Below are 18673 nucleotides of genomic sequence, written 5' to 3' on the forward strand. Positions count from 1 at the left end.
ACATTCAAGAGTGTTATCATTGAGGCGCCTGGGTGGTGCAGTCGGTTAAGCGTCCGACTTCAGCCAGGTCACGATCTCGCGGTCCGTGGGTTGGAGCCCCGCATCGGGTTCTGGGCTGATGGCTCAGAGCCTGGAGCCTGTTTCCGATTCTGTGTCTCTCTCTCTCGGCCCCTCCCCCATTCATGCTCTGTCTCTCTCTGTCCCAAAAATAAATAAAAAACGTTGAAAAAAAAAATTTAAAAAAAAAAGAGTGTTATCATTAACTTCAAGATACAATTTTTCTTTTTTTTTTTTTTAGATTTTTTTAATTTTTTTTTTTTTACTTTTGAGAGAGAGAGAGGGAGAGGGACGGGGAGAGAGGGGGAGAGAGAGAGAGAGAGAGAGAGAGAGAGAGAGAGAGAGAACATGAGCAGGGGAGGGGCAGAGAGAGACCAAGACAGATCTGAAGCAGGCTTCAGGCTCTGAGCTGTCAGCACAGAGCCCAACGTGGGGCTCAACCTCAGGAGCCATGAGATCATGACCTGAGCCAAGGTCCGACACTTAACTGACTGAGCCACCCAGGCACCCCATGATACAGTTTTTTTCTAATACACAACCCAGAGTCATGGGTATTTTTACTTTTTAAAAAAATACATATATATTTTTTAAGTTTATTTATTTTTGACAGAGAGTGGGCATGTGGGCACTCAAACTGGGGAGGGAGAGAGAGAGAGGGAGAGAGAATATCAAGCAGGCTCTGCACTAATGTGGGCCTCAATCTCACAAACCGTGAGATCATGACCTGAGCCAAAATCACAAGTTGGACATTTAACCACTAAGCCACCCAGGTCCCCCCAAAAAACATATTTTGAAGTGAAATAGTTTCAAATTCACAGAAGAGTTTCAATAATAGTTCAAAGAATTTCTCCACATCAAAATGTAAAATTTTTATATGACAAGACACCTTAAGAAAAGTTTAAAGGCAAGAAAAACAGGAAGATGTTTATTTTATACACACATACACATTAAGAAAAATGATTAAAACGTAGAATACTGTTATAGCAGACAGACTTTAAGGTCATCCCCATAAATCCCATCTCCTATTGTACATGCCCCTGAATGTATACAATCCCCTTAAGTGTGCAAGACCTGTGACTTATTTGTAACCAAGAGAATATGACAAAGGTCATAGATATCACTCTTGTGCTTATGTTTTGTATATATGTAAGATTCTGTCTTGCTAGTAAGTATGCCAGAAAGACTCCCTTTCACGGACTTTGAAGAGGGAAGCTGTCGTGTTTTAATAAGTGACCATACTGGAGAAGCGACATGGCAAGAAACTGCAAGTAGACTCTAGGAGCTGAGGGTAGCATCCAACAAGAAACTGAAGTCCTCAGTCTTGCAGACGCAAGGAAATTAATTCTGCCAACAACCTGAGGTACCTTGGAAATGGTTCCTCCCCCAGTTCAAACTCCGGTAAGACTAGAGCCCCAGATGACAACTGGATTGCATGCAGCCTCCTAGAGGCCCTGAGCAGAATATCAAGATAAGCCATGCCCAGACTTCTGACCTAAAAAAAAAAAGCTGTGTGATAAAAAATGTGTCTTTAAGGGGCACCTGGGTGGCTCAGTCGGTTAAGCGACCGACCTCAGCTCAGGTCATGATCTCATGGTTCGTGGATTCAAGCCCCGCGTCGGGCTCTGTGCTGACAGCCCAGAGCCTTGAGCCTGCTTCGGGTTCTGAGTCTCCCTCTCTCTCTGTTCCTCCCCTGCTCTCACTCTGTCTCTCTCTCTCTCAAAAAGAAATAAAGATTTTAAAAAATTGAAAAAAAAATGTGTCTTTAAGTAATTACCATTTGTGGTCATTTGTTAACATAGAATAGAAAATTAATATATAGTCCTCCCTTACCCACAGTTTCACTTTCTGCGATTGCAGCGACCAGTGGTTAACTGAAGCAGGCTGTCCTCCTGACGTATCCTCAGAAGGTCAACAGTAGCTTAATGCTACATCACAATGCCTATGTCATTCACTGCACTTCATCTCAGGATGTAGGCATTTTATTATCTTACATCATCACAAGAAGAAAGGTGAGTACAGTCCAATAAGATATTTTAAGAGAGACAAATTCCCATAACTTTTATTACAGTACATGGTTATAGTTGTTATATTTTATTATTAGTTATTATTAATCTCTTACTGTACTAATTTATGAATTAAACTTTATTGTTGATATGCATGTATAGGAAAAAACATAGCCTATAGGGTTTGGTGCTATCCATAGTTTCAGGCATACACTGGGGGTATTGGAACTTATGCCCCATGGATAGTAGGGGACTACTGAAACTTTATTTTATTTTATTTTAAATTTATTTTTAACATTTATTTATTCTTGAGAAAAAGAGAGAGAGAGAGAGTGCAATCAGGGGAGGAGCAGAGAGAGAGGGAGACACAAAATCCGAAGCAGGCTCCAGGCTCTGAGCTGTCAGCACAGAACCTGATGTGGAGCTCGAACTCATGAACCATGAAATCATGACCTAAGCCGAAGTTGGATGCTTAACCAACTAAGCCACCCAGGTGCCCCTGTAACTTTATTTTAAAACCATACAAATTAAGGGCACCTGGGTGGCTCAATTGGTTAAGCATCCAACTCTTGGTTTTGGCTCAGGACATGATCTCATGGTTTGTGAGATTGAGCCCAACATTGGGCTCTGTGTTGACAGCATGCAGCCTGTTTGGGATTCTCTCTCTCCTTCTCTGTACCCTCCCCCACTCGCACTCTCTCTCTCTGTCAAAATAAATAAATAAACATTTAAAAGTAAATAAACAGAGGTGCCTGGGTGGCTCAACTCTTGGTCGGCTCAGATCATGATCTCACAATTGGTAAGATCGAGCCCCATGTTGGGCTCTGCACTGTCAGCATGGAGGCTGCTTAGGATTCTCTCTCTCCCCTCTCTCTGCCCCTCCCCTGCTCACAGGGTCTCTCACTCTCAAAATAAATAAATAAATTTAAAATATAAATAATTAAAAATAATATAAATAAATTCATACAAATTATTACAAAAAAGACCTGCAATCCACCAAAAACAAGGAAAAAAGATATATATATATATATATGCAATTTTTAGAAGAAATACATTGATCAGCAAATATATTAAAAAATGTTCAATGTCACAAGTACTCAAGGAAATGGAAATTTTAAAAGTCTGGGGTTATTGTTGATAAACGTGTGTAGAAAGAAGATATTCTTGTGTTGGTATCCATTAAAGCTGTCTACTTCAGAGATTCCACTTCTAACAATCTATCCAGAAAAAAACATGTGAACAGAGAAAATATAGTTTATTTAATCATCCCCCTATAAGAGAAAATTTAGAGTGTGTCAGATTTCTCATTACTATAAACAATGCTGAAATAAACAGCCATGCCCACCAATTCTCTTGATTTATAAAACTGTGATTTTGTTTAGAAAACAAGTTCAGGGCAAGTGGACTCTTCCGTTAGCCCCAGGTATAAACCATACCTGCACTGAGTCAAGCATCTTTTATTAATGATTGCTTTAAAGTTGGGAAAGATTTTGCTCCATGACAAAAAGAGAGGTAATAAGAAGGCATTCCTATTATTCCTGCCTTGAGCATGGTTGTATAAAGTTACAACACTTGTAGCCTGAGCAGTCATCTACAGACTATGGAGTGGACAGACTCAGGATGAAAAGCTAACATTCCAAGAAGAAAGAACAGCAGAGAGGAAGAATGGGGAAAGCCTGAGTCCCTGATTGCTATTGCTGAGCCACTTTACTAGCATTACAATGACCTACTTCTTGAGATAATATAATTATTTTATTGAGGCACCTGAGTGGCTTAGTCGGTTAAGTGTCCGACTTCAACTCAGGTCAGGATCTAACGGTTTGTGAATTCGAGCACTGTGTCAGGCTCTGTTCTGACAGCTCAGAGCCTGGAGCCTGCTTCTTACTCTGTGTCTCCATCTCTCTCTGTCCCTCCCCCACTTGTACTCTGTCTCTCACTCTATCTCAAAAATAAATATCGGAAAAAAAATTATAAAAAGATTACTGCTTAAGCTACTATTACTCAGGTTTTCTTTTTTTTTTTTTTTTTAATTTTTTTTTTCAACGTTTACTTATTTTTGGGACAGAGAGAGACAGAGCATGAACGGGGGAGGGGCAGAGAGAGAGGGAGACACAGAATCAGAAACAGGCTCCAGGCTCTGAGCCATCAGCCCAGAGCCTGACGCGGGGCTCGAACTCAAGGACCGCGAGATCGTGACCTGGCTGAAGTCGGACGCTTAACCGACTGCTCCACCCAGGCGCCCCTATTACTCAGGTTTTCTATTACTTGATGCCAAAAGTGCTCTTGATCCCACATATAAGGAATGTGCATTATAAAGTTTATTATAAATTTAGTTCTATTTTATTACAGTAATACACAATGAATAAATAATAAAAAGTTTTCTTTTAATTTAAAATTATTTAATTATTAAAACTAACACTTCTAAAGTTAACATGGCTAATCCTGGTATCTTTTTCTTTTTTTAAGTAGGCTCCACACCCACAGTGGAGCCCAATGCAGAGCTTGAACTCACAACCCTAAGATCAAGACCTAAGCTAAGATCAAAAGTTGGACACAACTCACTGAACCACTCAGGCACCCCTCCTGATATATTTTAATTAACTATTTCACTTGAAAGAGTTTTGACAAGTTAGCTATAGTTACCTAACTCTCTAGGTAAAAAGAGAAAGACTTCACTATTGGAAAACTGAAGTAAAAAAAGTAAGAAATCACACCATTTAAACATGAATCTGAAACAGATCAGTTTCTCTTAGAATTTCCAGGTGTACATTTTTGGTGTTCTAGTCTATCCACTCATAAAGAGAAAATTTCTGACATTTATTATACTAAATCATATTTCTTAAATTTCTTATGAACATCATGAAGTATTGCATAATCAACTAATGATAAATCATGTTTCTTTATACCATATGTCTCTGTTTCTAAGTCTACGATTCAGGATTCTCATGGTACCCACTCCTTAATAAAGATTTCAAAACTATTAAAATTTACTACCGAGATTAGCCATTTCATAATATTTAAGGCTCACAGATCATGGTTAAAACTGGATCATATAATTATATCTGAGGTATACACTGTCTGGTTTTTAACAAAGAAAAAAGAATGAAAATGTATACATACAGTCAACTCCTGATTATCTGGGTTAAAGTAGGAGACAACTGGTGCAGAAAACTGAAAACTGAGATCAGAATAATCCACTCTCCATACTGAATTAAGATTATATTCTCAAAAAAAAAAATTATATTCTCACTCCTGGAATCAATGTTTTCGCCACCTACCATTAAAGCCAAAAGCTACAATTTATCACCTTAATCTTTCAATACGAAATATCACAATTACTTTTATATCAAAATCTGTTAAGAAGAACAAGAGAACAGCCAAAAATACAATTGTCTTATCTGTGTAATTTTTACAAAGGAATAAAAAAGAATTACAAAACTCAAAAGCAATGGGCTGGTTTCCCTCAACAAACATTACCTTATTCTATCAATCAAGCAAGAGAAAAACACATTAAAAATGTATTAATAATTGGAAGAGTGATACTCATTGGTTAAGTCACTATATGAGGAGGGGCGCCTGGATGGCTCAGTTGGTTTAGCAGCTGGCTCTTGGTTTTGGCTCAGGTCATGGTCCCACTAGTTTGGTAGTTGGAGCTCCACGTCGGGCTCCACGCTGACAGTGCAGAGACTGCTTGGGATTCTCTCTCTCTCTCTCTCTGCCCCTCCCCTGCTTTCTCTCTCTCACTCTTTCTCTCTCAAAATAAATAAACTTTTTTAAAAAATCACTGTATAAAGGTATGGAAGATGCTCAAAATAGTACAATGCATAGTGTCAAATATTTAGCTCATCTCAATTTTAAATGCTCTTTGACTAGGGTAGAGCCAACCTACTAATAGGAAGTTCAATATGACATTCATGTATGAAACTCTCTTAAATGAATTATATATAAGCAGTGACCAAAAACAAAGAATACAAAAATATTTATGCAACCACCAAAGACCCCAAATAGCCAAAACAATCTTGAGAAAGAACAAGGCTGGAAGTATCACACTCCCTGATTTCAAACTATCAAAGCTACGGTAATCAAAACAGTATGAGGGCCCCTGGCTGGTTCAGCCGGTCAAGCATCCAACTCTTGATCTCAGCTCAGGTCGTGATCTCACAGTTCGTGAGTTAGAGCCCCACATGGGCTCTCCACTGATATTGCAGAGCCTGCTTGGGATTCTGTCTCTCCCCCCTCTCTGCCCCTCCTCCAGTCGTTCTCTCTCTTTCTCTCTCAAAATAAATAAACTTTAAGAAAAAAAAAAAAAAGAATCAGGCTCTGTGCTGACAGCTCAGAGCCTGGAGCCTGCCTCGGATTCTATGTCTGTCTCTTTCTGCCCCTCCCATGCTCGCACTCTGTCTCTCTGTCTCTGTCTCTGTCTCTCTCTCTCTCTCTCAAAAATAAACATTAAAAAAAAAAAAGAATTAGTGCTGAATTCAATTGCTAAGCAAATTCAAAGGGTATATGAAGTAAAATAAAAATCTATTTAAATAAAAATATATTTCCAGTAAAATGTTATTCTTACAAAAAAAAAAAAAGTATGGTACTGGCATGAAACAGACACAGAGATCAATGGAACAGAAGAGAACCCAAAAATAAACCTATGAATATATGGTCAATTAATCTATGACAAAAGAGGCAAGAATATACAATGGGGAAATAACAGTCTCTTCAATAAATGGTGTTGGGAAAACTGGACAGCTACATGCAAAAGAATGAAACTGGACCACTATCTTATACCATACACAAACATAACTTTAGAATGGATTAAAGATTTGAATATAAGAACTAAAACTATACTGGGGCGCCTGGATGGCTCAGTCGGTTAAGCAGCCGACTTCAGCTCAGGTCATGATCTCGCGGACCGTGAGTTCGAGCCCCGCGTCGGGCTCTGTGCTGACAGCTCAGGGCCTGGAGCCTGTTTTGGATTCTGTGTCTCTCTCTCTCTGACCCTCCCCCGTTCATGCTCTGTCTCTGTCTCAAAAATAAATAAATGTTAAAAAAAAATTTTTAAAAAAAGAACTAAAACTATAAAACTACTAGAAGAAAACATAAGCATAAGTTCTTTGACATCAGTCTGAGCACTATATTTTTGGAACAGTATCTTAAGGCAAGGACAACAAAAGCTAAAAAAAAAAAAAAAATGGGATTACATCAAACTAAAAAGCAGTTCTTTTCCAGTGAAGGCAAATAACAAAACAAAAAGACAGGCACCTGGCTGGCTCAATTGGTAGGGTGTGCAACTCTTTATCTTGGGGTTGGGAGTTTGGGCCCCATGTTGGGTATAGCAAGATTATTTAAAAATAAAATTAAAAAAAAAAAAAAGGCAACCTACTGTATTTGCAAATCACACATCCACTAACTAGTTAATGTCCAAAATACATAAAGAACTTACAAAACTTAATAAAAAAACAAACAACCCAATTAAAAAATGGGCAGAGCACATTCTTGAATAGCCATTTTTCCAAAGACATAAAGACAGCCAACAGTCACATGAAAAGATAATCAACATCACTAATAATCAGAAAAATACAAATCCAAACCACAATAAGGTATCATCTCCTCACACCAGTCAGATTGGTTGGCTAAGATCACAAAGACAAGAAACAAGTGTTGGAGAGGATGTAGAGAAAAGGGAACTCGTGAACTGCTGGGAATGTAACTTGGTCCAACCACTATGGAAAACAGTACAAACGTGGGGCGCCTGGGTGGCTCAGTCAGTTGGGCGTCTGACTTCGGCTCAGGTCATGATCTCGCAGTTCCTGGGTTCGAGCCCCGCATTGGGCTCTGTGCTGACAGCTCAGAGCCTGGAGCCTGCTTCCAGTTCTGTGTCTCCCCCTCTCTCTGCCCCTCCCCTGCTTGTGCTCTCTCTCTGCCTCTCAAAAAATGAATAAATGTTAAAATTTAAAAAAAAAAAACCAGTACAAACGTTCCTCAAAAATCAGAAATAGTACTAGCATATGACCTAGCAATTCCACTTCTGGGTATTTATCCAAAGAAAATGAAAACACCAATTTGAAAAGATACATGTACCCCTATGTTCATTATAGCATTATTTACAATAGCCAAGATAACCTAAGTATCCATTGCTAGATCAATGGATAAAGAAAATGTTATATACAAATAAATCTTGAATAATGCAGAAGTTAGTTGCCCCAAACCCCCAACATAGTGAAAATCCATGTATAACTTCTGATTTCCTAAACTCAACTACCAATAGCCTGCTGACTGAAAGCCTTACCAATAACATAACAGTTGATTAACATTTATCTTGTATATTACACGTATTACATACTGTATTCTTACAATAAGTAAGCTAGCAAGAAGGAAATGCTATTAAAATCATAAGGATGAGAAAATATATTTATAGCACTGTACTATACTTATTTTAAAAATCCCTGGGGCACCTGGGTGGCTTAGTCAGTTAAGCATCCAACTTCAGCTCATGTCACGATCTCACGGTCCGTGAGTTTGAGCCCTGCGTCAGGCTCTGGGCTGACAGCTCAGAGCCTGGAGCCTGCTTCAGATTCTGTGTCTCCCTCTCTCTCTGTCCCTCCCTGCTCATGCTCTCTCTCTCTGGCTCTCTCTCTCAAAAATAAACATTAAAAAAAAATTTTTTTTAATCCACATATAAGTAGACCTCTGTAGTTTGTTCAAACCTGTGTTGTTCAAGGATCAACTGAATATATGCAGTGGAATATTACTCAGCCACAAAAAAGAACAAAATCTTGCCATTTGCAACAACATGGATGGACCTAGAAAGTATTGTTAAGTGAAAAAAGTCAGAGAAAGACAAATACTGTATGATTTCACTTATGTATGCAATCTAGAAAACAAATGAGCAAATAAAACAGAAACAGAGTCATATGGACAGGACACTGTTGGTTATCAGAGTGGGAAGGGGTTGGAAGGTGGACAAAATAGGTGAAGGGGATTAAAAGGTACAAACTAGTTATAAAATAAGTCATGGGGATGTAATGTACAGCACAGGGAACATAGTCAATAATATTGTAATAAATTTGTATGGTGAAAGTGATTAGACTTATCATGGGGATCACTGAGTAAGGTATAAAAATATCAAATCACTATGATGTACACCTGGAACAGGTTTTGTATGTCAATTACACTTTAATTTAAAAATAATAATAAATGTATTTTAGCTCTGGAAAAAAAGGTATCATATACTTTCCTCACATAAAATCACATGAAATGGTTCATTTGGATTCTAAAGTCTCGAATAAATGTATCAGTATATAAGGAAAAAAAAAAAAAGCAGTGATCAAAGCAATCAACAGAACAATGTAAACAGTTTGTACAGCCAGTCTAATAAAATAATCTATTAGGCATCTAATAAATCAATAAGCAATGTTATCAATTGTTATTGGAATATATTTGATAAAGATGACAAAGGCACAAATTTCAGTAAAGATATAACCACAGCTAACGTTTCCTGAGAGCTCATCTTGTTGCAAACACTAGTCTAAGTGTTTTACATGTATTGTTTTATTCAATACTCACAATAACCCAGTGAAATATGTATTCTATCATTTCCACTCTACAAGTGAAAAAACCGTGGCAGAAATGTTAAGTAATTTTGCCAAAGGTCACACAGCTACAGCTAGTAGACAACAGAACAAGGATCTGAACTCAGGCAGTCTAATTTGAGCACCTACACTCCTCACCGCTAAGCAGTAGCTCTTTCATATCTCATTCATTCCTAACAAAGACAGTTTGTGAAACCACCAGAAAAAATATCGTTAGCCCAGGATGGTTCTTTAGTTTATGTCCAGAGAAGCTTCTAAAACATACAGTGTTCTTTCCTCAAAGTTCTCATCATATTTTAGCTGCTGAGTACATGGGTAACTTTCAGGAGTATGAAACTTTAAATATGAGCCTATAATATACAAGGTAATATGTGGTATCAGTATACAGGAAAATGAGTATGCTGAAGAGGAATAGCATATTTTCCTTGAATATATATTCCTTTTATATACACTTTCCTACGTATCTTCAAATAATCTGTATTAACTATGATAAACAATAAAATCAAGTTAAAATTATCCATACCATTGTTTGATGGGTAAATTAAAAGTAATTTCTTGCCAGTGTCTCTGAGCTTCATAATCACCAAACATAGGGGGTTTTCCAGCACCTAATATGAAAGGTAAAAACAGCCAGACAACAATATACTTTAATATACCAATGATTTTATTTCCTCATGAAAAATTAAAAAAAAATTTTTTTTAACTTATTTATTTATTTTGAGAGAGAGAGTGAGAGCATAAGTCGAGGAGGAACAGAGAAATAGAGAGAGAGTGGGTATCCTAAGCAGGCTCCATGCTGTCAGCACAGAGCCCGATGCGGGGCTTGGACTCACGAACCGTGAGATCATGACCTGAGCTGCGATCAAGAGTCGGACACCTGACTGAGCCACCCAGTCGCACTGAAAATTTTCTAAATTATAGAGGCAGTGTAGGTTAAAGAAAAGAATCACAGACATTATCAAAAACAGCAGAGATGAGGTCTGAATCCTATCACTGTTAGCACACAGAGTGACTGAGTGATCTTGGACAAATTACTTAACCTCCCTAAACCTCAACCCATTAAAAACAAGAACTACCTGGAGAACTACTAGAATATGTAAGATAATGATATAAAATACCCAGTAAAGGATGTGGCACACAGTAAACATTCAATAAATACAAGATATTATTAACATTAATTAGTTAATAATACTAATTTTAAAATATCCAAGTTTATTTTTACTTCACGAGAAAGACTGTCCACTAAGTATCATAAAACAATAAAAATGAGTATCTATACTTTACAAAGGGCTTTTGCAAACTAAATACAAATAACAAGGTTCAGTACAGAACCAAAACATACTATATGTTATAAAGACATTAGTAGAGGCACCTGGGTGGCTCAGAGGGTTAAGCGCGGCTCAGGTCATGATCTCATCATTCATGAGTTCCAGTCCCTCATCCGGGGTCTGTGCTGACAGCTCAGAGCCTGGAGCTACTTCAGATTCTGTGTCTCCCTCTTTCTGCCCCTCCCCCACTCACACTCTTTCTCTGTCTCTCAGAAATGAATAAACATTAAAACAAATTTTAAAAAAAGAAAAAGACATTAGTTAAGTCAGGCTTTGCTGTCAAATAAGCGACATAAAAACTATCAGTTTCGGCTTTTTTTATTTCAAAATAGCAAATACGGAATAATAGATCTTCAACAATTGATAGCACTTAATATGTGCCAGATACAACAATGAAGTATTATTAGTATCCCTACTTTACAGGTGAAAAGAGAGGCAATGGTCACCCAGGCATTAAGTAGCAGGGTCTGGATTTCAACCCAGGCAAACTGGCTCCATAATCCAGTTTTATATTGTTGGCAACGTGTGTGAGTGGGTTATTAACCTTAAGTCATGTTAAATGACATAAAGGTAATTCCATTCGAAAATTGTGAACATCCACTATTTAACTAGCAGGTGACTAAAAAATTGTCAGAAACCCAGACACCTAGAGTCATAGGTTTTTAAATCTGCAATTGAAAATCACATACAATCAAATATACTCATTAATCCACCGGGAATAATTAATTTCACACTGGAGAATGATGTACTAAAGTTCACTCAAATCCAAAGCATATTCTCTCCAGCTTTGGAAATTATGTTAAATAGGGTTTTGTGCATTTAATGGCTATACTATACCAATATTCTTAAATGGCTAGCATCTCCACCCAAGGAGATAACCCCACTGTTGAGATAATCATGGGAAAAGCAGATTAACATCTCCAAAGCATATATAAAGAGTGACTGTCACAAGGAATTACCCACAGTACACAGACATATGTACACACACACACACACACACACACACACACACACACACTCCTGTCTCTCTCTCAAAAAAGTACCATATCTTGTTCATTTTTGTATTCTCAGATGTAATGGCACCTACTAGATTCTCAATAAATGATGTTGAAGCATAGATGTTGAGACAACCTGTGTGATATAGCAAGGACTTCAAGTTGAAGACATTTGAAATTTTGAGTCCAATTTTCCACTAAACCAGATGTGCAACTGTGCCACCTGTGATGGCAAACCAAGTAATTATGCCAACTATTTTAACACAGTGCCCATCTATTGGTTCTTGCCCAAAACATTTTTAAGTTATTGTCTGACACTTTGAAATTCCAAGCCTCTGTTCATGCTACTTACTCCCTATTTATATATCCCTTACAACAACTCATATCCAACTTCCAAGAACCATCTCAAATTCCGAATCCTCCACGAAACCTTCCCTTATAAATTAAAAACACATTGTTCACTGAAGCGCCTGGGTGGCTCAGCATATTAAGCGTCTGACTCTTGGTTTCGACTCAAGTCATGATCTCACGGTTTGTAAATTCAAGCCCCACATGGAGGACAGCACAGAGCCTGCTTGGGATTGTCTCTCTCCCTCTCTCTGCCCCTCCTGTACTCACTCTCTCTCTCTAAATAAATTAAACACACACACACACACACACACACACACACACACACACACACACATTGTTCACTGATTATTGACTTCTTATAATGTATTTTCAGTATCACATATTTTGTCACATGACTATACAATTTCCTAACTGCTACCCAAGTAAGAATTTTCGCTTCTATGAACACAAGAGAATGTGATTTTCCAGAGTTCAAAGGAAACATATTGCTAAGCATATAGTGCATACTTTCATTAAAAATGTATTTAATCGGGACACCTGGGTGACTGTCGGACTTTTGATTTTGGTTCAGGTCATCATCTCATGGTTCATGAGTTCAAGCCCTGGGTTGGGCTCCACGCTGAAGGAATGCAGCCTGCTTGGGATTCTCTCTCTGCCCCTCCCCCACTTGCGCTCACTCTTTCAACCTAAATAAACTTAAAAAAAAAAAACTTAATTAAATTGACCTGTAATTTTTTTTTAAAAAGGAAAAATATACCCCAATGAATTAATTGCAATTTTTGTATGTCTATTTTACAGGATAGAAATGCATGTGTTTCATTTCTTTTTTAATATTTATTCATTTTTAGGAGAGAGAGAGAGAAAGAGAATAAGGAGGGGAGAGACAGAGATCAAGGAAGACACAGAATCCAAAGCAGGCTCCAGGCTCCAAGCCGTCAGCACAGAGCCCGATGCAGGGCTAGAACCCACAAACCGTGAGATCATGACCTGAGCTGAGGTCAGATGCTTAACCAACTGAGCCACCCAAGTGCCCCTGTTTGTTTCTATTTTAAAGAATACAACCATGGTCTATGGCTTCTTTTGGGGGAGAGGGGGGGTTGGAACTGATTTCTATTTTTTGTTTATTTGCCTTTATTTTTTGTTTAGCTCCATGGGGATAATAAAAGTCAGAGAGGATCTTAGGTAATTTTCTATACCTGAAAAAATCCAACTATCTAGATTTTCTGAAATTGCTCTAGACTTGTGGTCAATGTGGAAGAATTTATTACCATTCTCTAACAAATAGAAGAATGGATAATGACTCTCTTTAGGGTTGAGAAACAAGTTTCTATCCAGAGTCTGACCTACTTCAATAAATCCAGCTGACACTGGCTATGAAATTAGTACTTAAGTTTTTAAAACTGCTAAAGTGCCCTTAAAGCAACCCAGAAGGACAACCCAACTGTACCTATGGGAGCTTCACCTGGGAAGGACAAAAAGGATTCCTTCCACAGTGATTAATTCTACAAATTCATTTACAGGAGAATCAGAATTACATAAAGAAAACACACTAATACGTATCTACAGAGTTTCAGTTTTGTCTTGTTCTCAGGGAAATGGGCTTAAACACCACTTAAATGTTCATTTTATAAAATATTGAACTATTCAGAATTATGTTATAATTTTAAAAGTAGTTTCTTTGATAACAATACATTCTAACTGCCTTTACATTTAAATTTTAAACATTCTAAGAGAAAAGAATTTGGCTAAAATTTTCCAGAACAAAATCCTCTTTTGATACGTTCTTGGTGAGTAACAAGAAACATTATATAGAGCAATGGGGAAGTTGAGAGAAGCTAACCAGTTAAATAGAGCACACTCATACTTTAACAATGATTTATATGTTGGAGGAAAAAAAAAAAGATTCTCAATGGCCTATTCCTCCTAAATAACCAATACAACTTAGGGGAAAAGGGGTATTAGAATAAAATAACTTTCCTTCGTTCAAGTGTTGCTATTTGCTCAAAAAACATCAGTAACAGTTTGGACCAAGTACAGAGGAACTGTGAATCTCTACAAGAAATAAGAAACACACTAACATCAGAATTTGTTTCCTCCCCAGGCTCCTGGCTGGTTCAGTCAGTGACGCATGCAACACTTGATCTCAGGATCATAAGTTCTAGTCCCACAATGGGTGCAGAGTACTAAAACATAAACTTTAAACAAAAATAAATAAATAAAAAGAATGTGTTTCCTCCCCAAAGCTTGTTTAAAAGTAACAAGGCAAGATTTATTCAATATTTTGGGGTGCCTGGCTGGCTCAGTCAGTAGAGCATGCAACTCTTGATTTCAAGGTAAATTCAAGCCCCACGTTGGGTACAGAGATTACATAAAAATAAAATCTTTTTTAAAAAATCTTTACTCATTATCTCTAGGTCTGTAAAAACTAACTACATAAGCAGCACTCAAGTAAGGAGTATAATGTAAATATGTAAGTATACATTCTAGAAAAATTTAAATTACAATACACATAAGTAGTTTGGCTATACAATATATGCATTTCCAAAGGAGAAACAATGGACTAATACTAAGCAAGCTAACCTGAGCTTCCTTACTTGAGTGCTTCCTAATTACAATCTTAAAAGAAGATAAATGAAATGCAAACTAGAATAAGCATGTTAAAAAGAAATTACGATAACAAAAAAAGTATTCTAATTGAGAGAAAAAAAACCCTAGCAGAATCACAGATGTCATACTTAATTCTTTAATTCTCCCAGCCTCCTATGACATAAAAGTTCTTCACACATGAGTGCTAAAAATGTTATATTCTTTATGATGGGGTTAATAACTCAAAATCACAATTTTTCTTAATGCTTAGCATTTTATTCTTCTCATCTAAAAAATGACAGAAACATACAACCACCTAAGAAAGAGCCTACAAATATTCTACTACTGTACAATAACAATACTTTTCCTATACAGTAATCCAAAAGTAATTTTATTATGCTGACTTTCTTATGGGACAATTTAAGAGTGAAGTTTAGGGGCACCTGGGTGGCTCAGTCAGTTAAGTGTCCAACTCTTGATCTCAGCTCAGGTCTTGATCTCAGGGTTGTGAGTTCGAACACCACACTGGGCTCCACTCTGAGAGTGGAGCCTACTTAAAAATTTAATTAATTGGGGCGCCTGGGTGGCTCAGTCGGTTAAGCATCCGACTTCAGCTCAGGTCATGATCTCGAGGTCCGTGAGTTCGAGCCCCGCGTCAGGCTCTGTGCTGACAGCTCAGAGCCTGGAGCCTGTTTCAGTTTCAGATTCTGTCTCCCTCTCTCTCTGACCCTGCCCCATTCATGCTCTGTCTCTCCCTGTCTCAAAAATAAATAAACATTAAAAAAAATTTTTTTTAATTTAATTAATTAATTAAAGCAAAGTTTAAAATAAGCAGGAGTCCTGGTGGTTTTTTTTATTTATTTATTTTTGAGAGAGACAGAGACAGCATGAGTAGAGGAGGGGCAGAGAGAGGGGGGGGATTGAGGGAGGGAGGGAGGAAGGGAGGGAAGGAGGGAGGGAGGGAGGGGGGGAGAGAGAGAGAGAGAGAGAGAGAGAGAGAGAGAGAGAGAGAGAATCCCAAGCAGGCTCCTCATTGCCAGCACAGAGCCTGAGGTGGGGCTTGAACTCACAAAACCATGAGATAATGACCTGAGCTGAAACAGAGTCAGATGCTTAACCGACTAAGCCACCCCGGTGCCCCAAGAGTCCTGTTTTTCAGATAAGGGGAGTAACTGAGTAAGGTCAGAGTTTAGGAGAGAAATGTTAGAATAAATAATGTATGTAAGTCACAAAGATAGAAAAGTATTATATATGCTTGATGTCCTCTATTCAGTTCCCATTAAGCATCTGATTATATATGCCAGTAATACTGAAATAGTGTGATTTCTTAAATTATTCTACTCTATACCCTTAGTTTTTTCAACTTTACCTCAACAAGAAAAGTTCAAAGAAAATAATATATCTGTCAAAATCAGAAGACTAAAGGAAAATTAGGATTACAAACTAAATAATGATCAGGAATAAAATAGTGCTGAAGGAAGAAAAGGAGATGACCGTCCCATGTGCCAGTTATGGGCTGAAAGCAAAGGTAACATAAACTATATATTTTACATAACAACTTTTAACTGGGCTTTTCCTCTGACCTCCTTACCCCATTCTAGCTCCCTCCTTCCATTCACAAACTTCCTAAAATCCATTATGTCCACTTGGTAACTACCATTTAGCCCTCAATTTATTATAGTCTGACAATAAGGCTCACATTGGCCTCCTAGAGATCTTTTGTCTATTTTTAATTTTCACCCTACTTGACATGTCTAGAACTTGACACTGAAGGCCAGTCTTTACTTCTTATAATTCTCTGATCTCCTGGCTTCCAGACTCTAATCCTCCCTCATGGTTTCTTCTCAACCTCCTTTAATCATTCCCCTTCTCTGTGAAGGAGATCAGTGGTTACATGTGTTTTTTTCTTGCAGTATAAATACTCCCAACCCTGTGGCTTTAACCATCATCTGTATCAACATTTTATAAAGATCAGAGCAGCTTGTGGAGCTTTTAAAAATGCAGATGAGACCAGTTTCCAGCAACCAGGCAGACTTAGAAGATCAGGAAAACACTTCCAATACAGGGTGGGGTATGGCTGAATTAACATCAAAACAAGAGAATTCCTCAGGGGGCGGAAACAACAAAAAAAGTATAAGATCCAGACAAGTAAACATTTGTCCTGAGGCTATCCAATGATCTTTTATGGCCTATAGCCTGGCTACTGAGAAGCTCTAAGCAATGAATTAAGGAGGCAAAGCCTAGTACTTGAACAGGTAAAACCTTCAATGTCAGAGAACCATCTACAAGGATATTAAAAAAAAATGCTTTGTGGGAGATGGTGAAGATAGTATTTACCTCTGCCTTGGCTCCTATAGTACAAGAAAAAAGTCTCCTGAAAATAACAGTATCCTGCATTCACCCAGTGTGAGGCCTGAATTCACACCAAGTATAGAGCCAAAGAAACCTTAAGATGGAGAATTTGGTTTAACTTTTGTTAATAGTGCGCAAAGTGCCTAGCAAGAGGCAACATAAATCCTCTGTGGAAAAATATATAGTGAACCCGGGCCTCAAAGAATTCTCACAGATAAAAGTTCGAGGTAACATGAGCTCACAATTTTTTAAAAAATCACTAAACTCACAAAGAAACAAAATACCATGAGCTAGACTCTACAAAAACAACAAACCAGGAAATAAGACTGCAGATACTAGAATTTTCTGATAGGGAATATAAAATAAGTATGGCTACTATGTTTAAAGATATAAAAGAAGACACTAGAATATGCTGAAGGAACAAGAGATAATCAGAAGTGGCGAAGATGATTTGAAAAGGAAACAAATAGGGCCACCTGGGTGGCTCAGTCAGTTAAGGGTCTGACTCAGGTCATGATCTCATGGTTTGTGAGTTTCAGCCCTGGTTCAGGCTCTGTGCTGACAGCTCAGAGCCAGGAACCTGCTTCGGATTCTGTGTCTCATTCTCTCTCTGCCCCTCCCCTACTTGTGCTCTGCCTGTCTCTCAAAAATAAATAAATGTAAAAAATTAATTAATTAATTAATTAAAAAGAAAAGGAAACAAGTAGAACTTTAGGAAATAAAACAATTATTAAAATTATAAAACTTAGTGGATAGTTAAAATAGATTAAACACAATTAAAAAGGAAAGTAATGAACAGGAAGACAGATCTGATGATTATTAAAAAAGCAATAGGGTGAAACCATGATATGAAAAATATAGGAGATTATGAGACATAGAGGATAGGATGAAGGACTCCAACATATCTAATAAGAGTTGCACAAGTGGGGCGCCTGGGTCACTCAGTCAGTTAAGCATCCAAACTCTTGATTTTGGCTCAGGTCATGATCTCACAGTTCATGGGATCAAGTCCTGCGTCGGGGGCTGTCAGCACAGAGCCTGCTTGGGATTCTCTCTCCCTCTCTCTCTGCCCCTCCCCTGCTCGTGTTCTCTGTCAAAATCAATCAATAAACATTTAAAAAATAAACATTAAGAAAAAAGAGTTGCACAGGGAAAACAGAAATGAGGGAGATGCAATATTTGAAGAGAGAACTGAAAATATAAACTCGATGAGACAAAGAGATTGTTGTCTGTTTTATTTTCTGCTATCTTACCTGCTTTGGCACAAGTGCCCTACACATATGTGGTGAATTAATAAAAGACCAAAGATCAGGGGTGGCTGGGTGGCTCAGCTGGTTAAGCATACAACTTTGATCCAGGTCATGATCTCAAGGTCTGAGTTCAGGCCCCATGTCAGGCTCTGTGCAGACAGCTCA

At 37.9% G+C, this 18673-nt stretch overlaps 1 protein-coding gene across 5 annotated transcripts in view; it reads right to left on the reverse strand.

Annotated features, from left to right (window-relative positions):
• The window catches only part of ALG6 (ALG6 alpha-1,3-glucosyltransferase), a 66794-nt gene that overhangs the window by 36025 nt on the left and 12096 nt on the right, over positions 1–18673 (reverse strand). For all 5 annotated transcript variants that reach the window (XM_047873804.1, XM_047873805.1, XM_047873803.1 and 2 more), the window contains one exon: positions 10170–10254. In XM_047873804.1, coding sequence (XP_047729760.1) covers positions 10170–10254 — 85 coding nt within the window. The remainder of the gene's footprint in view (positions 1–10169; positions 10255–18673) is intronic.

Source organism: Prionailurus viverrinus, chromosome C1 (assembly GCF_022837055.1).
Source record: "Prionailurus viverrinus isolate Anna chromosome C1, UM_Priviv_1.0, whole genome shotgun sequence".
Taxonomy (NCBI): Eukaryota; Metazoa; Chordata; class Mammalia; order Carnivora; family Felidae; genus Prionailurus; species Prionailurus viverrinus.